At 44.5% G+C, this 27,564-nt stretch overlaps 2 protein-coding genes across 3 annotated transcripts in view; both read left to right on the plus strand.

Moving 5' to 3' along the window:
- SESN3 (sestrin 3) overlaps nt 1-8,759 on the plus strand; it is a 74,017-nt gene extending 65,258 nt beyond the window's left edge. For both annotated transcript variants that reach the window (XM_029207416.1, XM_029207417.1), the window contains exon 10: nt 735-8,759. In XM_029207416.1, coding sequence (XP_029063249.1) covers nt 735-821 — 87 coding nt within the window. In that variant the 3' untranslated portion in view covers nt 822-8,759. The remainder of the gene's footprint in view (nt 1-734) is intronic.
- A 16,678-nt stretch (nt 8,760-25,437) lies between these two features.
- The window catches only part of LOC114887533, a 3,114-nt gene continuing 987 nt past the window's right edge, over nt 25,438-27,564 (plus strand). The window contains exons 1-3 of the mRNA XM_029209346.1: nt 25,438-25,529; nt 26,646-26,739; nt 26,800-27,208. Coding sequence (XP_029065179.1) covers nt 25,438-25,529; nt 26,646-26,739; nt 26,800-27,208 — 595 coding nt within the window. The remainder of the gene's footprint in view (nt 25,530-26,645; nt 26,740-26,799; nt 27,209-27,564) is intronic.

Raw genomic sequence — 27,564 nt, forward strand, 5'->3', positions numbered from 1 at the left:
AGCATTATGTCTTAAAAAACAGTGTACATACCTTAATTTAAAAAATACTTTTTCACTAAAAAGTGCAAACCATCATTTGAACCTTCAGTGAGTCATAATCTTTTTGCCGGTGGAGGGTTTGAAATGTTGTGAGGATTCCCAAATGTGACACAGAGACACAAAGTGAGCAAACGCTGTTGGAAAAATGATGCCGATAGACTTGCTTGACGCAGGGTTGCCATAAACCTTCAGTTTGTAAAAAACACAGTACCTGTAAAGTGCCATAAAGCAAAGCATGATAAAACGAGGTATGCCTGTAAATAGTAAGAAATGTTTTTAAAAGCCTTCCAAGGAATAAGCATAGGCTATAAGAAATGTGGGGCTGAGTTTTAGCCATATAAAATTTTACAACTGGAAGAAAGTATAATTTGTAGGAAAACTGTGATTTGTAAAAATTAGTTTTATTTTATAACCCAAAAGATTGACTGGCTTTACATAACATCGATCCTAACAAAATTATTGGACTTTTTAAGACTTTAGGGGTCATTTTTACTGCTCACTTTTTTTTAATAAACGCAGTTTTCTTATGAGTATTACATCATGTACATGCATAAATATGCCCAGGCATGTGTGTTTGTATATGTGTCTGTAATACCCATGAAAAACATTTGTGAATGTCTGATATATGAAAAAAAAATTAAAGTTTTTTCAGTTGTTTATGATGGTCACTAAATTGGTAACACTTTCATTTCTAGGTTCACGTAAATTTACTTCTAATGGAAGCACGGATGCAAGCTGAGCTTCTCTATGCTCTTCGTGCCATAACTCGGCATTTGACCTGAAGCATCATCCAGGGAAAATGTCATATATGTGTAAAGACCTTTTCACATAGGATATACATCAGAAGCTGTTTGTGATGTAGCATCAAACATTATTCAATTCTCTAGTGTCAAAGTTTTAGCCGTTTTTTTGGGGGCGGCTGTAATGTGCAATGATGTATTTTCTTTTTCTTGATGCTTAACATGACTAACAATTGCAAAAATAATACTGAGGAGCACTACTTGGCATTGTTTATAGTTGGGTTTTTGGATACTGATCATAAATCATGAACCTGGTTTGTTAATGCTTAACTTCAGTGCTTTGGGGTTTGTGTGTATGTGTATTTTTGTTCTTTCCTTTTTTTTTTTTTTTAAATATGGAAAAGCGCTTACAATCTGCTCAAGCAATTGTTTTTCAGATATCGGAATTCAGCAATGAATGACCTCCTCTGGCCATTCTAGAATTTTAATGTTGTGTCCTAAATCTGGTGGAGGAGAAGCATGCGCTGTTGAACTAAGCTGCTCACAGGACACTCATCTGTGTCCCCAGGAGATTATTTGTCAGGCACTGTTTATTTTTTATTTGTTTATTTGTTTGTTTTTTTTTACTGCTATTGGCGATAACATGAAATGTGATACAGCCATTGTCCATAATTTAATGTGAAATTGATCATGATGAATTCTATAGCATGCTACTGAAATGCCAAATTCAGCTAGTTTCTTTCTCTTCTGAAACAGAAGTTTCCGTTTTCCATATCAGATGTATATATTAAAAGTGGAATTATGCACAATCCTTTCTATCACTGACAGTAATCCTCAGTCATCAGAAATAATCAGTGCTTGCAGGGCTACATACAGTTCATTTAGTTGGCACATATAAACATGTACCCACATAAGACTGACCAAAAATTTTCTTTGCACATTTTTCTTTTCTCATAGTGTTTTCTATATTGCAGTAAGCGGAGGAAGGTTATAATATACCTATATTTTTTCCTGTTAGGCTTTTAGAACTTATTTTCCATGGTTTTTCTTATGATAGGTTAAACGGTTTATTATTCAAAGGTAAAAATTGTGTTTCTATGCATTAATGTGATTGAACGACAACAACAAAAGAGTGCAATATGTTAAAAAAAAAATACTCAACAGACTTTCCCCCTACTATGTCACTGCAGAAGTGTCCTTTTAACACAGAGCCATAAAGAAATTTGGTTCAGATTTCTTTATTGCCCAAGGCTTTTGCCTTCCTGGGGTTGAACAATGTTCCTTTCATAATGCCAAAGCATCCCCTTCCCCAGAAAAATCTCTTTGGACAACTGGTTTAAAAAAGATCTCAAGTCTTAAGGGAAGAAAAAGCATCCCAAAAGTCACATTTTTGCATTGGTTTATGTTGCTTGATTAGATTATCTTCACAGAGCACAACGTTATGTGTTTATAGCTTTAATTTATATTATGTTAATGAACCAGTGAAGTGCCTAAAGAGATGCTTACAGCTATCCAGTAGGACACAACTGCACTGCTTAAACACTTTTTGGTTAACTAAGGGTGACTTGAATTTTACACAAACATGCTAATTGTTTTAAAACAGATCCATTTTTTCATAGTGAATAAGATAGTTAAAATTTTCCGTTAGAGTTCCCACAAAGATTTCATTTTAGACTTACTTGTTATCTAGGACTTACTTTTTTTCTCTCATGAAAGAATTGTGGACTAGTGTTCTGTTCAATCATTTTCCCCTTCCATTTATCATCCTTTTCTGGTACGATCCATTAGGTTGCTTTCTTTTAGGCTTTGTTCTAGATAAGAAAATAGAAAGATGACTGTAAACCTATGAATATGAGATAGTTCTGCATTTTTAGATTCCAGGATTTTGTTTGAAATCTTCCACGTGAGGAAAAAAATTGCTAATTTTTTTTAAGACAGGGTGGTTTATTTAAAGAGATTATTCAAAGAACTCATGTCAGATCTAGTCTGTTTTGTTTATTGTGTATACCATATGTTGATTTTATGCCATATCACATTATATAGATATGTGTTAAATACGAAGAAAGTCTTTAGGGGAATGGCAAAATACGAATGACAACATGCATGTCCATTTGACTTCCCTAATTTTAGAACTTTCAAGTTCAGGATATCCTTTACTCTTGACTTTTTTTTTTTTTTTAACTAGAATTCTTTCAGTTAATATCCCTATGTTTTTGTGCAGGTGACCTGTATTACAGGATAAAAAATGATTTTTATATATTGAAAAGGAGGAGAAATTCTCACAGAACACCATATGAGCTTTAGACCAAAAGGGGAAACAAGGTTTAAGTAACTAAAATGGCCACTTAGTTTTTGTTTTTTGTGTTCCCCCCAACCCCCGGAAATGTAGGTAGTTGGAGTTGGGTTATGGAAATATTAGTGCCTTTACTAGATCTCTCTCCTAGCAAGGTTTCGTATTAGCTCAGCATTGATCTGTCTCATCACTAATCAGGAAAATCAGTTGACTTGGAACTATAAACAAAGACAAAACAATATATTTATGAACCTCACTGAATCAGCCTAGAAAAGTTGACTTTGAAGGTGCCAAAGCACCTGCCAAGATGCAGCACGCACAGCCTTCCAGGTTGTGAAATCCATTGTACAGCGAGTTTGCTGTGAACTTCAGCTAATGCAAACTTGAAATTCTGATGCGGTTTTCCAGGGTGGTATTTTTTCAGAGTATTGAATTTACTATGTAGTAATTTATAGTATAGCTTTTTATATTAAAATGTGATATTTTTAAAAGAGGTATCTGGTTCAATTGGTGTATTGATGTGACTATACGATCTGCTAACCCACCCCTTGGGCTTGCATTGTGCCAAACTGAGATGTGCGGGTGTGCGTGAGAAAAGCACACGTGAATGGGAAGTCTCTAACTCCGTGGCTTATTATTTTCAAAATAGTCTAATAATCCACTGATGTATATGCTTGGTGGATGGCCGTTTACTTTTGAATTTCAAATTTTCCCACTTCCAGTTATAACTCAATTTCTCAGATCACCTTAGGAAAATCCAACTACTCTCCTCTCTGAAAGTAAGTCTTGAACCCAATCCTTTGACTGCGGGAGTGGCCAGGCAGGTGCCTCCTCGGAGCCTTCAGATGATGCTTCCTCAGATGGACTCGTGATAATTAGAGGAAAACAGGCTTTTGAGACGGGACAACGTATTATTTCTTCACCTTTTTGAGCTAAGGATACTATCTCAGTCTCAGGAAGAATCTTTGTCCCATTTGGGGTACTTTTTAAATAAAGAATGGCTAGTGTGGAATCTGGGGCATGGCCTTGGCCTGTAATTATGACTTTAAACTCAAATAATAGTGACAGAGCAACGCAGGACTGTCTTAGAACAGAAAACTCGATGTCAGCTTTATATCAAAATCGTATTTGAACCAGAGCCCCTAGTTTAATTGTATTATAAAGTCCCTTAAATTGGGATTGACCTATATACACTAACTAATATGTATACAATAGACAACTAATGAGAACCTGCTGTATAGCACAGGGAACTCTACTTCATTTCGCTGTACAGTAGAAACTAACACAACATTGTAAAACAAATATTCCCCAATACAAAATAATTAACTAAGTCCCTTAAAGATTTTAAATGCTTCTAACAGCTAGTTAACAATATTCCTGAGCAACTTTCCCACCTTATAGAGTTTTTAAATCCAAAATCTTAGATCTTTATGCCACAGCAAAATGAAATTATCAACAAACAATTAAAGATCTGTACTTAAAAATAGTTCACCACTTTCATGCAGAGCGCATGCATATATGATGGTAAGATTCTTTTAAACACTAAGGACAATTCGTGAGGGAAAAAAAAATTTCAGTGCATATTATAAAAATGATTTGCACTGTGCTAGTAAAATGAGGTTTTTGTTTTGTTTTATGTTGTGTTTTAAAGACAATTCTAAATCATTCCTCTGGAAAGCAAGACCTTAAACTCTTCTCTTTATCTAAGGGGACTTTTCTTCTTTTATGCAAATAGACGGTCTTGCATGAAGCGAAAATTATGCAACAATAATGTTATATAAATAGTAGAGGAAATTTGCTAACAGTATAATTCAACAGTAAACTGAAAGGTATATGGCTCCTCTATTCAGATCGAGTTTTAAGTTACCGAATTTTATAGTCAGAACCTATTCTAGGTGGCCATAATCATAAACTATGTTTCCCGATTATATCCCTCTGGAGACTGAGAATCAAATAATCTTTCCTTAAAACAGTACTGTAACATGAATGTATTCATCTCGGTCAACAGAACTTCAGTGCCCCCTGTATGTGGAGCTTACTTCCATGCTAATTTGGCTTCGTTAGTAGTATCCGCTCAGGTGAGACCTAGAACAAAAATATCTGGGGTGAAATGGATCATAGAGGTAGAGGTACCTGTCAAGGCAGAAACCTGTGAGGAAGGAAGAGTCTTTCAAAGAACACGTGGAGCATAATTCTAAGAGCGTGGCTGCCGTCAGCATCACACACCTAATCTAAAGGAGCACTTCCTATTGTGGGAGCTTCTGCCTACATTCAGCCCGTCCTTTCCTGCCTGCTTTCTCTTCCTCCAAGTGCCTCGACCTCTACCACGCTGGCTCTCTTCCCCTCCCCTCAGCCCATCTTGGTCTGAGCGCCTTTTCACAATCCAAACGAAACATCACCAGCCACCTGCTGATCGTCACCAGCATTTACTTTTCCCAGTTACTTCTTCTCCATCCATGAGGAATACGACTTGTCCCAACTCCCTCGAAATCCCTCTACCGTCTAGCTATATTTTGGCTAACCTTTGCCCTGGACACCCTACCAGATCTGATGCAGCACCACGTGTAATCTCGTCCATCCCATACTGTTCTACCCTTTCCCAGCTGCCAAAATATCTTGCTCTCCTCTACCTCATCCCCAAAGAGCCTATAAACTCAGAGTATCCAACCTTTTCATGGATTCACTCTCCGTTGTTCAGTAATACTACTTCCATATTTTAAATAAATCATAGAAGATTTTTGCCTTCTATCAAAGTAGGAATCTTTATATTTATACATGATACAGAAATTGAACTATTTCTACCATGCAGAATTTAGCATTTAGCAGGATTTTAAAGTGATTGAATTGCCATCTTAACCTGGATCTATATTTGGTTAGTCCAAGTTATATGAATGTAAAGTGAAAATTCTCCAGCAATCCAGATTGATTTGTAACCTATCAATGGAACAGGAAGTTTCTGGCATACAAATGGGTGGTGTTTCAGACATTTGTTTTATTGGTGTCATTTGGGCCTTGAAACACATTTCCAGTAGAAGGACATATGATAAAGGATGTTTAGGTGGTCCCACTGGATCACAGAAGACCATTTGATTTATAATATAGATAAAATACCATAAAATTGGCTACATAATGGTTTGATTAAGCTTCCCTAGGTTAGACTAAGCTTCTAACCCCTATTCCTACCCTATTCTCATGCGGAAAAATGAGCTACGGGATGAAAAGGGAATGCACTGCCTTCGTAGTCCTTACAACCATGGCTGCACTTCCGGTATATCTAGACAGTATCATTAAGGAACAGGAAATGCACGGAAGAGGAAGAAGCATCAGGTCTTCCTCTCTGGCCAGTGCCTGCTCAGTGTGGTCCATAGATGAACACTGTCAGGCTTCTAACGTGGGGCGTGTTTATCTATAGACCTGAAGACAAACCCCCCCTTGTTTGAAAGTACAGATTATTATGATCTACAGTGGTATTTGGATGGCCTTCCACGCCCGTTCATGAAAAACCCAACCTGATAACAGAGTCTAGTCAATTCCTTTAAGGGCCCAGAAATGAATAGATGCCTAGTTAAGAAATGAGACTTGAATGATGGAGACTGAAAGGATGGTTTTTATTAAATCATATGTCATGAAGTGTTCATTCTAGCTTTAATTATGACTGCACCACCATGAAGTCCAGAGTTGAAAAAAGAAGGAATATGGGGGCGGTGGGCGGGGGGATGCCTATCTGATTCTTTTCAATGCTTGTGGAAATCTTTGAAATAATAAAATGCATACTATAAAATAGCCATTAGAACAAACACCCCATTTTACAGCTCATAGGACAGCATCAAATGTTAGTAAGTCTAAATATGATAAATGTAATTTTTGGTATATAAATTTGCTAAAACAGTCTATTTTCTTGCACCCCTCAGTTTAACCTCTTAAAAAATGAATGTATAATTTTAACAGAAAGAATATCAAAAGGAGAGACACTCTCTAGTCTTCAATGTTAAAATATTGTTTATGGATGCCGATTAGCTTAAGTATATGCATTATGACACTTACTGAATGGAACTGGTCATACGTCTCTTTCTTGAGTTAGTCTTTACAGATTGTCAACTGACTCCCAAATCTGATAAGAAAGGATCAAAAGGTAGGGTAAAGGAAATGTATCAGTTGGGTAGCCAAGAAATTTCCTTCGTAATGTTGAGACTGTTTTCTCCTTTCTGAATTTCACTGGTTCGCTAAAATAAAGGGTAAGCATTAAATGGTACCCTTGTTCATCAAGGAAAGAAAGTCATCCCAACTCTATATCTACTGCAGATAATTTCCTTTACATCCATATATCTTCCCTGGAAAGAAAATGCAATTTTCCCCTTCCTCTTTCTCCTCACATTTACTCTTTTCAATCCGATAAGATAGACACAGAAAGCAAACCACAAGCCAGTTTGGCATCTTCTCCATGCTAATAGAATACTCACAGCCACATGCACAGTTGGAGCAAGGTTACAAAGAACCCTGTCAGGTCAACTTGGAACATGGCCTTGCTACTGGGATTAGCTCCTTCAAACCTGAAAATAACTTTCCTGGTCATGGAAGAACTGGATGTATCCTTTAGCTTAAGAAATAGGATTTGAACTTGAAATCTCTTTTTTTTTTTTTAACCTGATTTTGCAGAGCAGCTACATCATGAATGTATATATTAAGACTTTGTAGCTGAATTGCACATGAAATCAGATTGCCAACTTCTTATCTTTCAATTTTAGACATCATTTTATCCTTAAGTTGTGAGTGATATATGTAGCATGCTGTGAAACGTCTGTTATAGTTCTTTAATTCATCAGTATTAATACAGAATTATCTTTTGCGTTCCTTGGTACTTTTTATTCCATGTAACCAGAAGCTGTGATGTTTTGCCTTTGTAGTCCTGTGCTTTGTTACTGTAATTTTTTTTTTTACGAAGCACGTGACTTTGGACTAACGTGAGGCGGATGACGTGATCTTTAAGACTGCTATATATCTATCAGTCTCTTACTATATAAGGTTTTCAATTAGAATAAGCTTTTATCAAATAGATCATTGATGCAATTTAGGATTCACACAATTTGCAGTGTCAAATGGCGGTCATACATTTATAGTTTCAATTCTGAAAATAGCAAACTTGCTAAACAGCCACTTTAAACTTGTTCTGGCAAATCAGACCCTGCTATAGATATAGTCTAAGTTAGTTAACCATATAAGGCTTTTCAACTATTATGCCCTCCACATAAGTCAGCAGTTAAGAAGATTATAGAACCCATGAAAGCTTTTTGTATGTATAACTAGGTTTTATTTTTCTTATGTTGCTGATTCTACAGTTCTGACTAAAGCTGACCTGAATGGATCAGTTTTTGTGTAATATTCCTAGTGCTTTAATGCCTCTTTTTTTTTTTTTCTTTTTTTTTTTTTTTGGAGGGATGGGTAATATTATTTGAACAGATGCAGAAGGAACTGTTGGTGAGTCAAGGCAAACACATTTGAAATAAAGGAACTGTGTATTAACATGTTAACAATTCATAACTGCACTTTTTATGACATTTTGAAAATCTATTTATAGGTACAGAACAATGGGTTTTGTTAAACTGTATCACATTTATACTTGCAGAAACTTATTTCATTGTTATTAGTAGGAATTTTATTGGTTCAATAAAATTGGCAAAACTGAACACTGTTTGCTTTTATATATATATATTTAAATTAATATTGGAGTAGCATTCTTGCCTAGGTTTGTTTCTGCTTAAATTACTGGACATGCATTCTGAAAGACATCAGCATTGTAAGGGTCATTTTTTCCCCCTTATTTCTTCCTGACCCAGTTTTCTTGTGATATTTCTTACAGTCACTTGATACTGCATTAATGGAATACTGCAATAGTGTAAGTTGTGCAAAACGTACAGTTATTGTTACCTTTGAAAATGTCCATTATGATCTCAGCAATAGGCAAATTCGTTTCACTGTTATCTCTTATTAACCCAAAATAGTAAGGTAGAATGAGGAAAGGGGCATTGAACCTGGGGTCAGAGCTTGAATTCAAAGCTCGTTTTTCACCTTCTACTAGCTTTGTGACCTTAAGGAATTTGATCTCTAGGAACGTCGATTTCTGTCCCACAATCTGAGGGGGATAATGCCTTCTTGAGATGGTTGTTTGAGATTAGGTGAAGTGTAATAATATATTTGAAATATGCAGCACAGTGTGCAGACTCTGAGTGAATAAATGAGAAAGCCCAGAGAATACTCTTGTTGCTAATTGAAATAAAGAGTTAGGAAGGAGAATTTGGGGGGAGGGGGGTTTATACATGTGTAATGTGAGGTTGACAGTAAGACTCCCAAGTAGAAATGTAAAATAGTCTTTGGGAAAGTTATAGAGGATGTGCAAAGCCTTTTGTGCAACGTATTCCAAGGAGAGCCCCTTTTACTTCTGTTAGCTCACTGATTACATAAAACTTCATAGCAAAGGCAAGAACTCTCCCTTTGTGCCATGTGTCCAGCTGTACTGGGAGATCAGCAAAAACCAGCTTCTTGCTAATTGGAGTCTGTCTTTTTCAATAATATTCAACCTCTGGGAGAGATAAAGGACAGGACACATCAGACCAAACTCAGCCAACAGCTAAGTTTCCACTTCTCCCCCAGTTCAAACTCCAGCTTTCTGACCCTAGCTCCCTAGGAATTGATTAATAACTTTGAGCCATTTTTTAAAGTAAAATGAAACTCCTTGTTTATGTGTGTATTTGATCTTTTCACATATATGATCTCATTTAATCCTCATAATAACTTTGTAAAGAAACGATGACATTTTACAGAAGAGGAAGTGAGTCTTGAGAGCTTTGCCCAAGGGTTGGCACTTAGAATCAGCACAGTGGGAATTTGAACTCTGTCTTTCTGATGCCACTTTTATACTAAACTTCACTACCTTACTTCAGCCTAAGTTTCTTAGGTTAATGATATAAATGACTATGCTCTCAACAGGACATTTTAACTGAAAAAGAAAAGGATAGTCCGTGCTCCAAACAAGAGGTTAGATAACTTACCTCTCTGGCTAACTTGCAACTTTTTTTAAATTTTAAAAAATAGATTTTTTTTCCTCCAGTCCTGAATGGGCCTTACGATTTAAAAGATGCTCCCCGAGGGAGAGGTTCACAGACCAATATATAAAAGCAGGACTTGTCAATTTAAAGGCCAAAAGTCTCTCCAAAGAGAACAATAAGCCTGATCCTAAAGAAGACTCAGGAAAGCTTACAACCGTGTTACTTTTTTATTTTTAGGACCATTCTGTATGGTGGAAGTTACCAATGCAAAGTCATAGTTTCTAATGTATGTAATTTTCTCCTCCCATAATCTCATGTACTTGAGATGTTTCAAAACACAGGTGGGCCCAAATCTTTCCATAGAACTCTTTTTTAAATATATAAACTTACTTACTTTATTTATTTTGGCTGCGCTGGGTCTTCGTTGCTATACACAGGCTTTCTCTAGCTGCAGCGAGCGGGTCTACTCTTTGTTGCAGAGCATGGGCTCTAGGCATGCAGACTTCAGTAGTTGTGGCTCGTGGGCTCTAGAGCCCAGGCTCAGTAGTTGTGGCACACAGGCTTCATTGCTCCGTGGCATGTGGGATCTTCCCAGGCCAGGGATCGAACCCGTGTCCCCTGCGTTGGCAGGCGGATTCTTAACCACTGCGCCACCAGGGAAGTCCCTCTTCTTTTTTTTTTTTTTTTTTTTTTAATTCATCCATAGAACTCTTTAAAAGGAATTTGAGACAAGAATTCTTAATACTCCCTCTTACACTGGCCTGCTTCTAAAATAAACATAAACAAACCCTTCGTCTTCACATCAAGAGGAAACTCAGGCAGAGTGTCCTGGTTACAGCACTTTCACCGCCCACTCACCGTCTCCTTTATTTGCTGAGGTAGCAGTGCCAGCCACTCCACACACACCAGCTGCTTCACACGCCAACCACTTTACCGTGGCCCATCGGTAACTCCCTCCTGCCCTGTGCTGTGGCCACCAGCTCCGCTCAGGCTGGGGCCAGGTTTTCCCAGAGACAGTGGGAAAGCACCTCTTAGGTCTGGCTTCCTGCCCCGGGGCTGCTCTGAGTGCTTGTGGCAGGGTGCCAGATGGACCTGCCTCGACACTGGTCATGCACAACCACAAGTGCAGGGAGTTAACAGTTAACCCCTGAGCAGTGACTAACTAGAGACAAGGGATGAGTGTTTCCTTCTTTCCATCTCCCAGGTTGCAGTTCAGAGACTCAGAGGGCCTGGTGGAATCGGATACCAGTCTACTCTTTCCTCCTTTTCCTATTTCACTCCCCCGGTCCTCCGCTCCAGCCACTTGATCTCAAAGAAACCTTGTTCTCGGGCCTTGCTTCCTGGAAGTCCACGCCAAGATAAGGCAGTGCAGTGCAGTGCTGGGGTTTATCGAGCAGGTCCTAGAATAAATTCAAATCTCAACTCCACCATTGGGAACTATCTGGACTTGAACAAACTACCTGATCTTGTGGTTCCTCAATTTCCTCATCTGTAAATACAGATAACAGTAATAACAAAGAAGACATAGCCCTTGTCGTTAAGAAGGGGGAAGTGTGGGTAAGAAGAGGGTAAAACAGGCAACATCAGACAGCATAGGAAAGAAGATAATAGCTTGTAATGTGGTGTCGTAAAAATAGCCATCATTTATCAAGTTATCATGTGTCCTACTTAAATGTTAGGAACTTTAAATACATTATTTTATTATAGCCCCCTTGCAAGCAGGTATTATCCCCATTTTAGAGAGTTAAAAAGAACCTTCCTTCCGAGGTAATGAGCATTAAGCTAAAATACCTTTGTTTAGCTCACAGGAAACATCCTGACCAGGTCCACCTGTGAATGACTGCAGGGAGGAAGAAATTAACACATCTCCTCCAGAGGCTGATGGGAGCCAGGACGTGTTTGACTTTACTCCCTCCCCTTTTAGTATAAAAGGAGTCTGAATTCTAACTCAGGCAAGATGGTTCTTTAGGCCACGAGTCCACCGTCTTCTCGGTCTGCTGGCTTTCCGAATAAAGTCGTTATTCCTTGCCTCAACAACTCGTCTCTCGATTATTGGCCTGTTGTGTGGCGAGCAGTACGAGCTTAGACTCAGTAACCAGATGCCAAATAAAGAGGAGAGTCCTGCATTTTTGTCTGCTGTTAACAGTGATGGCTTTTAAAACAGTGAATATTGAAACAGGCACTTCTAGAACTGCTACGATTTGGACTTGCAGAGATTGAGGAACTACATGTTTAGGCAAGGAGGTCGGAGGGAGCAAAAGTCTGCTGCAACATGCAGTGCACGTGTGCGGGACCTACATTAGAAGATGAATTTGGAAATTGTAATTTGGTCAGATGTGCAGGGTCTGAAAGGTCAGGCTAAAGGACTTGTATTTATTCATTTGGAAAAGGAGATGAAAGCCATTTTCAATGGGTCTTTAGCACAGGGATGGATGTGTCCCACTTTAAAACAATAGCATCTCCTTGGCAACCAGAGCCCAACTAGAATTTCAGGGCAGCATGGAAACAAGATCTGCAAGGTAACTGTGATGCCTTCTTTGGGATGTTTTCTGAATATCTTGAATAATTTCCTGAATACTTTTGCACATCCCCCTGGATGATGTACTCCAGGCCGTGATTGGTAAAGCTTAACATACTCGAAGCAGACAGTTGCCATACAAGGCCTTACCTTCCCACCTACGTGCGCAGAGACTCTTTCGGTGCCCAGGACCAGTGTGAGACCCTTCGGAACTTGGTGCCTTCTAGCCATGCAATACCTAAACAGATAACGATTAAGTGATGGATGTGGCAGATTGTTTGTATAAATGGCACCATTTGATGTCCTCCCTGGACCCACACGCTTTGGAATGTGACTTTACAGCTTATCTTATTAAGAGGTAGGGTCTGTTTCTCCACCTCCTTGAATGTGGGCTCTTCCTGTGACCAAGTTGGCCAACAGCGTGGCAGAAGTGGCATTGCACAAGTCGCAGAGCTAGGCTCTAAGGCCTTGCACGCTTCCACACTCTCTCAGAATTTGGGCATGCCTGGGCTAGCCTGCTGGAGGACTAGCCACTTGGAGCAAGCCGAATTGCCCCAGGGGTTCTGGTCAAGATGTGGGAAAGCCCAAGCAAGGTCAGTTGAGTCATTTAGCCTGACTGCTAGCCTGACAACTGACTGCTGACTCAGGGGGGTGCCTCACTCAGCCCAGTTCAGATCAGCAGAATCACCCCGCCAACCCACAGACTCATGAACAGCATTGTATTGTACACCATTGCGGTTTTATGGCTGTATGTTACACAGCATGGCTGTGGCAGTAGATAACTGATATAACATCAGTGCTGGAAGTGGTTAGCACTTCATCCACAGAGAAACTGGATTGGAAAAATTATTCTTATATCACAGTCTATGAAGGATAGCCTTGAGAATAGTTGTAGGGATTTTCATTTATAATCTCTAAACTAGAGTCAGCGTCGTTGGTAACAACAATCAGCCCTTTGCTCATCCCTGTCCTCAGAATGTCCATCTTCATGGGGTGAAATGTATCACATTCCTGTTAAGATTGTTCTTAGGTCTTCATCCTCAATATTTTGGATCCAAAGTATGACTGTGCTCATAACGGGGCTGGTGAGGTTAGGGCCAAAAAACCCAAACTTTAAAGAGTCACTGAGGAACTTATTAAAAATCCAGGTTCATGGAACCATCCCCATTAATTCTGATTTAATGAGTATGGGCAGAGACCAGGAGTCTCCTTTTTTTTTTTGAAATTTTATTTAATTTATTTTTCTATACAGCATGTTCTTATTAGTTATCTATTTTATACATATGAATCTCCATTTTTAAAAAGTAGCTCTGGTAACTGGGGGCAGCATGGTCAGACTTTGAGGGGAAAATGGTTCAGGTTACAAGACGAGCTTTCCAGTTCTGAATGTAATAAAACTATAATATGGGGTCATGCAACCGGGTAATAATTGAAGTCTGTGAAAAGATAAAAAGCAAACCAATCCACAGAAAGACAAGTGGACACAGAAAGTCATCATGAATAAGGTACAAGGAAAAGAAATATTTTTCTCCTGGCCTTTCACTGAAGTTTCCTGCGCTACTTCTATTTCTACCTCAAGTGAAGTTTAGGCTAGATTAATAGTTCTCAATCATGTTGCACCTAGAATCACATGAGGACTTTAAAAACACTGATATCTGAGAACCGCACACCCACCCCGAGATTCTGGCGGACTTAGTCTGAGGTGCCAGCAAGACATTTGGTTTTGAAAAGCGCTCCTGGTTGATTCCAGCGTCCAGCACATTTTGAGAACCAGTGGACAAAATTAATAACACCTCCCACCAAGTAGATCTCTTCCTAACAGTGGAAAGAATCACAGCCCGATTTATGACCTCTGGGCAGAATGGGGAGAAGACAGCTGGATTAGGCAGAGAAGAAAAGGGATTCTCATTTGCTTCTAAAACCATACTTCATGGCAGAGTCTTAGAAGTGCTGGGACAGTGAACACGGAAACATACACCCAGTTCACATGACCCCAGGAAAAGAAGGCAAGTGCCGACGCTGGCTTGTGGGCGGAACAAGTTTTGCATACTGAAGTCATCCTAGATGTCTCTGTCTCCGCAGTGTGTACACTTAAAAGTGTGGTATACAGCTTACATCGGGCCTTTGATAATTAACTCTCTCCCTCTAAAGTTGTGGTAAGAATGCTTGTCTGGCATTTCAGATATTTCTTGAATGCACAGATCCTGTGTGACGTACAATAGTCCCATGAAAATAAGACTTAGGGGAATTCTTGAAAAATTAATGGACTCTGGAAGATTACAAGTCTAAGCAATGGTTCTCAAACCTTCTCCCTGTGCATCGGAATCTACAGGGAAGCTTCTTAAAAACAGAGATTCCTGGAAACCACCCGAACTTACTGAATCAGAATGGGAGGTCAGGGGTCAATACAATTTCCCTTTTTACAAGCTCCCCACACAAATTTTTATGCACTCAGCACCACAAGAGTCTCCTTTTGAGAACCATGTATCTTTGGGGGCAGGCCCCCTTAGGGGGTTTTTACACAGAGTTACACAGCCTTAAATCCACTTTGACTGTCTCCACCCTCTCTCCATGTTCAGTATATGACTGGGAAACCAAAGAAGTTTGCCATGTTATCAAAGCAGCAAATCAAAAGGCATCCAGAAGAAGCTGCATCAAAGATGGGCTCCCGGCCTTCCCTGATGGCGCAGTGGTTGAGAATCTGCCTGCTAATGCAGGGGACACGGGTTCGAGCCCTGGTCTGGGGAGATCCCACATGCCACGGAGCAACTGGGCCCGTGAGCCACAACTACTGAGCCTGCGCGTCTGGAGCCTGTGCTCCGCAACAGGAGAGGCCGTGATAGTGAGAGGCCCGCGCACCGCGATGAAGAGTGGCTCCTGCTTGCCACAACTGGAGAAAGCCCTCGCACAGAAACGAAGATCCAACACAGCCATAAATAAATTAATTAATTAATAAACTCCTACCCTCAACATCTTCTTTAAAAAAACAAAAAACAAAAAACGCATACGCCCTTAAAAAAAAAAAAAAAAAAGATGGGTTCCCCACGGTGAAAATGAGCTCCCCATTATAAACTTCGGTTACAAATGTCTACTGAAATGGAACTTCTCAGTCAAAAGGCAAAAACACTCTTAATGCTCTTGATACACATTTCTGAATTGCTTCCCAGAAAGGTTGTGCCAGTTTACACCTTGCCAATGTGCATGAGATGCCCATCCCTATGGTCACAAGCACTCCAGACGAACTGTATCTCCTACGTAAGTTTGCCCAGCGCTGGCCTTCATGGGATAAGATAGAAATACACTGTACCTGGACCAAGGAGTCAGTGAGGGGCAAGGCTCAGACAGCCATGGGACTTCTGAGCCAGAGAGAAGGACTCTGACCCCCTGATTGATTCTCTGTGGTTTTCAAGAGAAGTGTGGCTCTCAGCCCGGAGGGACTGTGGCAGCCCCAGCTGCTTGGCAGAAGGTTGGGGGATGCTGCCTATGGAAGCAGCTCCTCTGGGCTGAGGCCGGGGCTGACTCCATGGAGAGGGCCCCCAGGTGGGGTAAGGGAGTGACTGAGAGGGTGGGAGGTCAACAGAGTCGGCGAGGTTGAAGGCTTCAGAAGAACCTGTCCTCTAACTTCAGGTGACACAGCCAAGTTATCCCTGTGCTCTCTCTCTCAGCTTCCTGGTGCTGCTATGGGACTCCAGGCTGCTTGGGGATGTGCCTACCAGACTTCTCCTAAAGCAACATACCCATGTCTCTGAGGGGTAGATTCTAGCCAACTCCTTCCATAGAGCACTTTCTATGTAAAACAGTATTCTGTACCTAGAACCATTTTTACTCAGTTCTGGTGGGCCCCAAAGGATTTAGGATTTGGCGACGTGCTCCCATATTCCAAAGTGAAATAATGGCTCACGAACTCAGGAGTAGCAAGACAGGTCCTCCCACACCTGTTTGTGATCCTTAACCTCAACCCCACTCCTTGATAAAGGAGCTGAGGTTGAAAAGGCAGGAGGAGATTTCTTTACAAAGAACTATGTTTGAGCTCCTCACAGAGACCATTCTGAGGCATTTATACATGTCTGGTGCGGTTTAAAGAACCCCATGGACAGTGTTCACCTCCAATCTAGAAGAAAGCACACAGGCTAGATTACGACTCAAGTTGCCCAGGTTGGCATTTGGCAGGGGACGGTGCATGAGCACTCTTAGACCAGAGGAGACCTTGGAAGCTAAGCTGGCTGGAGCCATCTTGAAGGGACACTGTCTAAGAGGGGGCCTGCCAGAGGAAGGTGGGATCACAAGAGGACACCCAGAGAGGGCATGTCCTGAGTCAGTCCCCGTGTTGTCAAGGCTGTCTCAAATTGTGTGTGTGGAGGAGGGAGGGATGACGTGATCAGATCTGCATTTCAAGAACATTCTGGCTGGAGCATGGAGAATGGAGGGGACCAGAGGAGCAGTAAGAAGGCGTGTTAATAAAGCCAATCAGGTGAAAGGAGCAGGTAGCATGGACCAGGACGGGGACTGCAGAGATGGTGAGAAGTAGATGGATCTAGAAGATGCCAAAGAGGTCAAAGTGATTGAATTGGGGGGAGAGTAAACAAGGAGGAGGCACCCACGACTCCCTGTTTCCTGATTTGCCCGTGTGGCTGCCTGATGGAGCCATGGACTCAGAGAACCCTGGAAAAGGGCCACGTTCCAGGGAAGAGACCACGTGTTTTGCCTCGGTCATGGGAATTCGGGTGACTTGAAGACACACAGACAAAAATGTCAAGTAAGCAAATGGAAGCTTTGGGCCGGGGTGAGATGGCTTAGAAAAAAAGAGTGAGACGTGAAGGCAGCCTAAGAGCCCACCTTGAGAAACTCAACAGTCAAGGCCAGGACGAGGAGAAGGCACCAGTGCCGGGAAAAGAGGAAGAGAAGGAGCTGCCAGAGACCTGACCAAAACGCCATGTGCTGCACCTGTTCTCAACGCTGGCTGCACAACAGGGAATAAAATAGATGAGTTCTCTGCCCGCACGGAGTTTACAGTCAGGGGCAGGGGGGCAGGGAACAGTAAGCAAGAAAATCTTAACATTATAGAACTAGAAATTGGAATAAATGTTGTAAAGGGAAAGACAGGGAACAAGAGTGAATTGTGGGGCAGGGAAGGCTTCTCGGAGGAGGTGACATTTATGCAGATTAGCTCACCCACACAGGATGCTAATTTGGGGCAGCTGTCCCGGGGCAAATGTCACCGGGATCCCTGGCAATTTCTTAAACCCTTGGCATTGGAGGCGCCAGTGCACAATGAAGAGAGAAGTGTTTGGAGAAGGGGAACTCCCTGGTGCCTGTTAACTGCTTCCCCACTGGAGAATGTTCTTCCCTCCCCAGCTCCTTCCCTGCAGCTGCCAGGGGCCCAGTGACTAAGTGTCTTCAACGAGTGAGTGTCTCCCCAAAGAACGGGAGAGGACCTGCAGAGCTGACCCAGGACACAAACGCCCGGCCGTGAATGGGTGGGAGAGAAGCTGTCACAGCCCCTGGTCCAGTCGGAAGGTGTTTGGGCTCTTGTTCAAGGCCTGAGACCTGAAGACCTGGCTGGCACTGGCCACTAAGGGAGCCAAGTCCTTGTTCAAAGCCAAGTGCCCCAGAGGGTGTCAGGTACCACTCAGCCCTGCCAAGCAGTCTGCAAAGAAATGCTAACTGGGGTTGCCATGGTGATTGCTGTGCTACAGGCACGCGGGTGGGGTTGAGGGGTGGGTGTCTGCTGGCGGTGCCTCTGGGGCCTGAGCCTTGGGAATACAGCCCAAGAGCTCCACCACCCGCCTGAAAGACACCCCGGCCTAAGGGTGCATTTATACACTCAAAGCCCCTGTCAGACTGCTCTATTGGATTTCTTTTAATTGATTTCTTTCAAAGTAAACAGTATAGTATTATTTATATACAATCCCATTAACTAAGCAAATGGGAAGCCCCGTTTTAAGGCAGCCTCCTTAAGCACTGTGAGAAAGCACGAAGCCACAGTGAAGAGCTTAGGCTCTGGGGTCAGACAGACGCAGGCTCAAAATCCAGCTCCACCACCTGCCGGCTCTGCCCCCTACCGGTTCAGTGACAGGCAAATTCCGAAACTTCCTTCCGCCTTCCTTTGGTTTTATAGGATGAGATGACAGAACCTTCTTCACAGGGGTGTTGTGAGAATTCAACGAGATGATATCTGTAAGGGACTTGATAATAATAGTAATGATAACAATGCTAACATTTATCGAACGCTTCAAGTACATCGAACGTGGTCAAAGTGACTCACCCGAATGAATTAATGACCTATCTCATGGAACTGGAGAGTCTTAGGTTGAGATTCTGAAGATCCTTTCCCAATCTTAGCCTGACCCCACCTTTCTGGATTCCTTTTATGATTTTACTCCCTCCCCAAGCCAGACACAAGTCCTTGGCTACAGCTGCGCAGGCCTCTCTTCTCCTCCTTTTCCAGCCGCTGCCCTCTCTCACGCCTCTGACCACGCTCCCCCCTCCCTGGGTTCACTCGGCGCCACCTTGGTCTACCAAACTCCTACTCATCTTTCAGGGTGCAATGCAAATGTCACCTGCTCTTTGAAGCCTCCCCCGCCGCATCCAGGCAGTCAGCTGCGCCTTCCTCCGTACCCCCACGCACTTCCTGCACACCTTCTGAATGATAATAACAAACACAGGTGCCAAGCACCATGCTGAAGTCCTTTATTTTAGCTCATTCAATCCTCACAGGCACCCTATAACATAGGATTGGTAATGAACCCCGTTTTAGGATGCAAAACTTAAGGCCCAGAGAAGCTAAGTAACTTGCCCAGTGCCAAGTAGCCCATAAGCAGCAGAGCCAGGGCACAGGCCTTATGACTCCAGAGTCGGTGCTGGTAACCGCTGCACCAGACTGCTTCTCCCTGCCGGTGGGGGCCCAAGCCCACCTCCTCCAGCAGGTGGGGAGAGCCAGAGATTGCGCTGCATTCATTTCAGCAGCCCTGCCATCCAGCATAGCAGCTGGCGCCCAGGCACATGCAAACTCCCCCTCCACGCAACCCCACACACACTAAACTAGACTATTTAAGGAGAAACCACTAATCCAGTAAACTCACCCATGTGTCCTGGTCTCTTTTTCTTTCTGTCCTTGATTAGGAAACTCAGCTCTGAGTCCTGTCCAAGGGGCCCAGTAGAGTCTCTTTGAAGTTGATGAATAATAAAGAGCTTCTTCAAGTTTATTGAATTAAAAACAAACAAACAAAAAACAGCTGTTTTTTTCCCCTGGGGAGAAGTCTGGAGCCTAATGATAAAATAGAGACATATTATTTGTCATGACACCTTTTCCCATTGAAAGGAAGGGAATCCATTTCTAAAGAAAAGAGTAATAACAGAATTCAAAAGGTAACTGGGCTTCCAGAAGGGTCCCTCTCTGTCCGGGCAGCTCCCAGAGGCAGCTGTGAGGCCAGAGGAAGTCTTAAACAGAGAGCTTGAGAGGGCACCGCTGACCACGAAGTCATAGCAGTAGCCCAAGGCCCCAGCCCAGCTCAGCACCTCTCAGCCAGCGCTAGCTGGGGAGGCCAGGAATCGCAATAAGGGGAGAATATTTGAAAAATCTTTGGAGTTAGAAAGACTGAAAAGTTGCCCAGCCGGTGCTGGTCCCTTTGTTTGTTTGTTTGTTTCCCAAGTCTAGTGTCTAATTTGGGTGTTTCCAGGATTCTAGCCCTTTCCTCGTTGGAAGCAGATCATGTCTGGGGCCAACCGGTCCTTTGCTCCAAGTCACCCACGTTCCTCGGGACATTTTCCCCCTTAAAAACAAAAGGTGGGGCTTTGTCAAGATTCAGCGGCATTCCTCTCAAAGCCCCAAGGCTGCCTCAGTTCAGCATGCACAAGAGGAGGCCTTTGAAGGTGCTAGGGCTCATTTCCTAATAAAGCAGGCCAAGAAAGAACCAACATCTTTCAAATTCAGGTCCTAATCAGCTCTGTAAAAAATGGATTTTTAAGCCAAAGGCTTAAATTTGGACAAAAGCCTCAGATTTGAAAAATGCTTGAAACTAGAATTGGGAGGGGCCGGGGGTGTGGTAAGGAAACATGGGAGTGGGGAAACACTGGTACAGGGTTTTGCCTTCAGTCTGCAGTTACTAAGTTCACGAGTTTGTACCTTCCTGGTCCCATTGCTAAGTATACCCTGAGCACATATTTGTACCAAAACTCAACACGGAAATCAGAGTTATATGTCACAGGGTTGCTGTCCTTGAGTGATTCACCATCCCACCAAGGACAGGAGACCAAAAATAAGCAAACGTCTGCATATAAAGGCCTTGGCACATGGTAAGTGTCTCTCAAAGTCACTTCCTGGCCTCCCTTCGGGCTGCTAGAGAGGACAGTGATGTGACCACTGGTGGTGTCTCTGGGTGGAAAGGAGCACACTCTCACCTCGGAAAGAGAAAGTTCACTGTGGATCTAAGTGCCCAGCAGGACTGGTGAGGTGGGAAATGGCCAGGGGGTCCATGATGAGTGAGAAGTGGCTGGTGGGGGGCAGGGGTGGGTGGGCAGGAGGAGGGTGGGTGTGGAGGGCAGAACTCTTGATCGGGGCGCCGATGCCAGGCACAGTGGTTGGGCCTCGCCCGAGTTTCACATAGGAGCCAGACTCTGACCGCCATGTATGTGTTATGTGTGTATGTGCGTATGTCTGTTTGCTTGCTTGCTTTTTGCTTTAATATTTTATTTAAAATACTTAATACGGGCTTCCCTGGTGGTGCAGTGGTCGAGAGTCCGCCTGCTGATGCAGGGGACACGGGTTCATGCCCCGGTCCGGGAAGATCCCACATGCCGCGGAGCGGCTGGGCCCGTGAGCCATGGCCGCTGGGCCTGCGTGTCCGGAGCCTGCGCTCCACAACGGGAGAGGCCCGCGTACCGCAAAAAAAAATAATAATAAAAAAAAATACTTAATACTATTATAATATTCTGAATTTGAATGTCTAGGGTGGGGGAATATTTGCTCTTCGATTTTCAATTTAGTTCCAGGCCCCGTTCCTATTACCCATCACTCAATTCATACATTTATGTCCCCTGCCCACACTCCACAGAAGCTTATGGCCTCAGCCCTATAGCTAACAGGGAAATTGGACATCTTCAGAATGACGTAAATGGCTGTTCAGAACTGTCACTTGCATGTAGAGTTGCCAGATAAAATACAGGTGCTCAGTTAAATCTGAGTTTTAGATAAACAGAAACTTTTTCGGGGGAGGGGCATGCCACATGGCATGTGGGATCTTAGTTCCCCAACCAGGGATTGAATCTGCACCCCCTGCGTTGGAAGCGCGGAGTCTTAGCCACTGGATGGCCAGGGAAGTCCCCTAGATAAATGGACACATTTTAATATGTCCATACAATAAAAATTATTCATTTTTTCTAAATTTCCAATTTAACTGAACATCTCGTTTTTGGTTTTTGCTATATCTGACGACCCTACTCCTATAGCATATGTCAAATTAATGGGAAGAAAGAGAGGATAAGACCAAATGCAGAAGTTGTACAGCCCCAGAAAGAGACAGATAACAGCTCCTATAATACGGCAGATGGCTGGATTGGAGATGAACGATGTTCTGAAAAAAGAAGGAGCAGAACATGCAGCCTGGTTAGAGACATGGGGCCAAAGCAGAGAATAACCCAAGAGTCACAGAAATGCAGTTCACGCTATAGCTCCACCACACGTGGGTAATTAGACGAGATGCTCCCAGCCTCGGTTTCCCCATTACCACCTCCTAGCCTGTGGAGAGGAGTAAAAAGATCATGGAAGTGCTGCACAAACAGGAGTTGTTATCACAAAGGGCCCAGCCCTATTCTTCCCCACACACACCACTGCTCCAGCCAGGCCTCTTCCATGCTGTCTCTACCCAACTATTTTGATCACAGGGTAAATGTCCCCTTGTTCCATCTCCCTGTTGCCCACTCTTCCACATGGGTACTTGTAGGACTCAAGAGTTTCCTGTCCTTGGCAAACTGGATGACCTTTCCTCTGCTTTTGTTTGTTTGTTTGTTTGTTTTGCGGTACGCGGGCCTCTCACTGTTGAGGCCTCTCCCGTTGCGGAGCACAGGCTCCAGACGCGCAGGCTCAGCGGCCATGGCTCACGGGCCCAGCCGCTGCGCGGCATGTGGGATCTTCCCGGACCGGGGCACGAACCCGTGTCCCCTGCATCGGCAGGCGGACTCTCAACCACTGCGCCACCAGGGAAGCCCTCCTCTGCTTTTTAATGAGCGGTTGGTAAATGTTTATTAGGGCAGAGATGGGGACACAGTCCCACAAGCCAGAAGCTCTGACGATCCAGGTCGCCATCAGCCCATGACCAAACAGCCTCTGGGTCGGAGCAAATGTACTTGGACCTACACCTGGTTCCTCTACCAGGCAGAAACCTGCTTTGCAGACGACGCAGGGCAGTGGCCCTGAAACTGACCCTCCCCTCCCCACTTTTTGTGACTTGGGACAGATCGTGTGGCTTTTCCAACCAAACGTAAGGTTTCACTTTTTTTACTGGATGTCCTTTTATTTTCGTTGTTTTTTCCCTTTCTTCATATCCATGTTACAACTAGTGCTAACACTGCAAGTGTCTAAGCAATTTCTTTCTGAGTTATACTTGATGCAGACATAAGACTCTCTCTCTTGCTTGGATTCCTTCAAGTCACTTGCCCCACCCTCAGAAAGCTTTCCTTCCTTACATACACGGCCGGACAGGGGCTCAGGACGGGAGCTGCACTTTTCCTTGGCCTCTGTTGCCACCTGCAGGATCATTTGGGGGAGAGTTCAAGGACGCTGGATGGCAGCGCAAAGAGAAGGCAAAGGTAGCGTGGAGTCTTTGGGCTTTACCGGTTGTCAAGAGATTTCATAAGGCACGACCTCATCGCCTCTCTGGCGCTCCAGATCCAATATTTAATTAGCTGCACGGCTTTGCGCAGTCACTTCTGTGAGTCTATTTCCTCATCTCTGAAACAGCATTTGATATCCATAAAATCGCTTTGATAGTGATTATTGAGGGGTCACTCATTCATTTATGTGTTTACGAAGCAAACACCACATCGGATACAAAGACACGAAAAAAAAAAAGATTTCCTGGAGGAAATCACAGTCTTACAGTGGCATCAGTCAAACACATAGGAAACTGTCCGTTGTTGTGAGAGAGGTATGACCGAAGTGTCGTGGGAATTAAGTAGTGACTAACTCTGTCTGGTGCAAGCAGGGAAGGTTTCACAGTGGAAGTGCCACACGAACTGGATTTGGAAAAACAAACTGGAGTTGACCAGAATTCGGAAGAATGCACAGGAGTCATCCACCATATAAAGAAGAGGGGAAAGGACATTCCAGAGAGAGGGAGCAATGAACCAAAATGCTTGGACTCAGCTTGCTCTAGAAAGTTCCCAAGGAGTGAATGAACTTTCGCATCCTGCAGCAGCCTTGGTAGGAGAGAAGTGTGAGGAGAGAGAATTTTTCTAACTTCAAAGCCAGGAGGCAGCTGCTCTCGCTGCCTATGGCAAGGCCCAGCCCTGGCAGGAGTGCAGGATGTAGATGAGGAAGACGAACAGACCATTCAAGGCAGGATTGGGAGGTTCGCTCATGACCCGGGCACTCACCACGTGGCCTTGGCTAAGTGAGCCATCCTCTCCATGCTTCAGTTTCCTTATTTGCAAGCGGAGATAATAATACCCACCTCAAGAGTGTCCTTGCAAGATGCAAGCAAAATCAGTAACCCAGTGCCTGACACAGACATACGCAGATACATTAGCCAGTGGAATTACTATCAGAGGTGAGCCTTCAGGAAGTTATTTTACCTCCCAAAGCCCACGTTCCTCACCCATAAAATGCGAATAACAATGTTTGGCCTGCACGCATCAGGAATTTATTGTGACAATACCATCAAGAAATATAAGCTGTAAAGTTCATATAAACCTGAGTTACAAACAAGAGAGAAGAAGATGAGATCATCGAACCTACTTTTTTTTTTTTGCGGTACGTGGGCCTCTCACTGTCGTGGCCTCTCCCGTTGCGGAGCACAGGCTCCGGACGCGCAGGCTCAGCGGCCATGGCTCACGGGCCCAGCAGCTCCGCGGCATGTGGGATCTTCCCGGACCGGGGCACGAACCCGTGTCGCCTGCATCGGCAGGCGGACTCTCAACCACTGCACCACCAGGGAAGCCCTCGAACCTACATTTTTAAGATATACTGAGTGCCTGCTACTTGTAAGGCATTTTCACTTTCGTGACCTCATTTAACTTTTCCTGAAGACAACCTTCTGAGGTGAGTACCACGTTTATTTTCATTTTACGTGTGATGCAAGTAAGAGTCAGAGAGGTTGGTTTGTCCATTTACCAGATGCTCTCTGAGCAGGCCCTGTGCCTGAGCCATGAGCCAGAGAGGATCATGGGAGCTGTGATGTGCACGATGGCGCCTCGGGCTCAGGGCTTGGACTCCTGTGTCTCACTCATCCTCTCGCTGATCTCTCCAGCCTTAGGGTTTTCAGCACCGCCTATATGTATCCCAACAACCCCACATTTCCATCTCCAGCCCAGCCCTCCCGAGACACGAGTGTCTGCCTAGCCAACCTCTCCACTGGCTCTTCTAATAGATACCTCACCCTGAATATGTCCAAAATACAGCTCTACTCCTCCTTTCCTCCACAGTCTTCCAGTCTCAGTCAGCAGCAGCTCTATCCTTCCAACTGCTTGGAGTCATCTTCGATTTCCTTCACACCTCACAGGAGGGCAGGAATCTTTTTTCTACTACTTTGAAAACTACATCCAGAATCTGAGCACCTCTTTCCACCCCTGCCCCGCGAGAACCTCACCATGGCCCGGATCATCACCATGGCCGGATCATCACCATGGCCCTCATTTTGTTGTTACCTCCTATTCACAGCCAAGTGTGATCCTTGTGAAGAGTAAGTATCCACCTGTTGGGCAAAACCCACGAATGGGTCCCCGTATCATTCACATTAGAGCCCATAAAATGTCTGCAAAGCCCTATACAATCGGCCCCCTTCCAACAGACATGCTCTAGTTATTATATGTATTGCTTATTGTCTGACTACAAGCTCGGCCAGGGGTCCTATACTGGCACATAGAAATACGCCTTGAATGGATAAAATGACTGTACAAGTGTTTGATTACTTACAGGAAATGCTATGAACAAGATGTGCTTCTCTAAAAGGAAATTCACAGGGAGAGAGCCAGAATCCATCTGGATCTTACAGCTCCAAGCCCAGAGCTCATCCCCTAAGGAAGACAGTGTGCAACCCAGTGCCTGGCACAGAGCAGGGGCTCCCACAAGCTAGATGAACTAGAAAATGAAGGGATTTCAGAAAGCAGGGAAAGCCTTCCCTCACCCTCTTGCAGAGGCTGCTCAGCCGTCCTGCTCTCTCTTTCTCTGTCTCCCTGCATGCGCCCATGCACACACACCAACGCCCTGCCTCCCTGGGCCTGCTTTCCTTCAGGTGGGGGCCTTGTGGCTCCTTAAAATGTGAACAGCTCTCAGGAGGGGGAATAAAAGGAGAGTCACCAGGACAGAGTCAGCTCACACTGGCTGTGCTAGAGAGGACACGTGCAGGAACCCTCTCCCCTGAGCCTTACTGCAAGTGAGGGGGAAGCCAGCACTGCTGGATCTTCTGGAGGACCGCGATGAGGAAAGGGAACGTCATGGCTGTAAACAGGGAAGACATAAGTCCCACCTCAGCGGTTGGGTGGAGAGAGGAGACGTGCCCAGGAGCCCTCGAGAACTTAGAATAAGGTTGCCCTCTGCCGGTAAACCTGTGAAATCAGCCCACAGAGGAAGAGTGCAGAGATAAATGTGCAAAAAACAGCCCGACTAAACCGTAACCTGAGTGCGTGTATTAACACACCTCAGATGGGGCGCATCACAAAAGAGAGGAGGAAGGGGACACGGATCTAGGTAAGGGCGAGCCTTATGGGGCTCACGGAAGTGTCTGGTCACGTTGAGATGGGTTAACAGACTGTCCGAGTCTAATGTCCCCATACCTTTGATTCATCTAACTCTCCAGCTCTGAGTTCACCGTTTTCCAGCAACTTCGCCGGCTCCGGCCTCCCACTGGGCTTGCCAGCAGCGAGGAGACGCACCCGCAGGCGAACTCACAGGTGTGGACCCCAGCCTCCCTTTCTCGGTGTACATGAATAAAAGACGCTCCGCGTGGCTAGCACAGGCCAGCCCTTCCCAGGCGGGTCACCAGTGCTGTGCGAGCGCCGCGCACAGGTAGGATCCAGAGGGGGCGAGCGGGGCGAGCGGGGCTCGGATCCCGGAGCCGAGGGCTGGCCTCCGACGCCCCAGCCGCCTTCCCGAGCTGGGATCGGGTCCCACCCGGGTCTCCAGCGGGTCCAAGGGAGGCCCAGAGGGTAACGCAGAATTGGGTAGATGAGAGCGCAACTTTCTGGGAAGAGTCTAAGGCTTCCTTCCCTCTGACGCTCAAAGGCTACCGGTCCTTGGAAGGGGAGGAAGGACACGATCCGGCCAGCGGGAAGGAGCCTGGCTCTCCCATCTGGACTCGGCCTACTTCTTTGACCTCATCCTCCCCGCAGTGCCGAGTGTCACCAGAGATGCAGGGAACGGGTGGGTGTCGGGAGCGGCGGGGGCAGGACCCCAGACCCGCAGGCGGGCACAGCCGACAGCGATCACAGGGAAGAAAGATTCTCTCAAATGCCCGTTCCCTCCTCTTTCGAGCCTTGGCCTCGGGAAGGGAGCCCCGGAGGCAGCGGACAAGCCCCCAGGGAACCGGGTGGCGACCCAGCCGCCCTCCTCCAAGCGCAGACGCCCTCCCCACCACCGCCGTCGTGGGGCTGGGGAGTTGTCAAAGGAGGCGCCGGGTGTCCGTGTAGAAGGGAACGAGGTGTGTGTGTGTGTGGGGGGGGAGTTGTCAAAGGAGGCGCCGGGTGTCCGTGTAGAAGGGAACGAGGTGTGTGTGTGTG

The sequence above is a fragment of the Monodon monoceros genome, unplaced genomic scaffold (assembly GCF_005190385.1).
Source record: "Monodon monoceros isolate NGI ecotype Baffin Bay Population unplaced genomic scaffold, NGI_Narwhal_1 Super_Scaffold_7, whole genome shotgun sequence".
NCBI classification, from domain to species: domain Eukaryota; kingdom Metazoa; phylum Chordata; class Mammalia; order Artiodactyla; family Monodontidae; genus Monodon; species Monodon monoceros.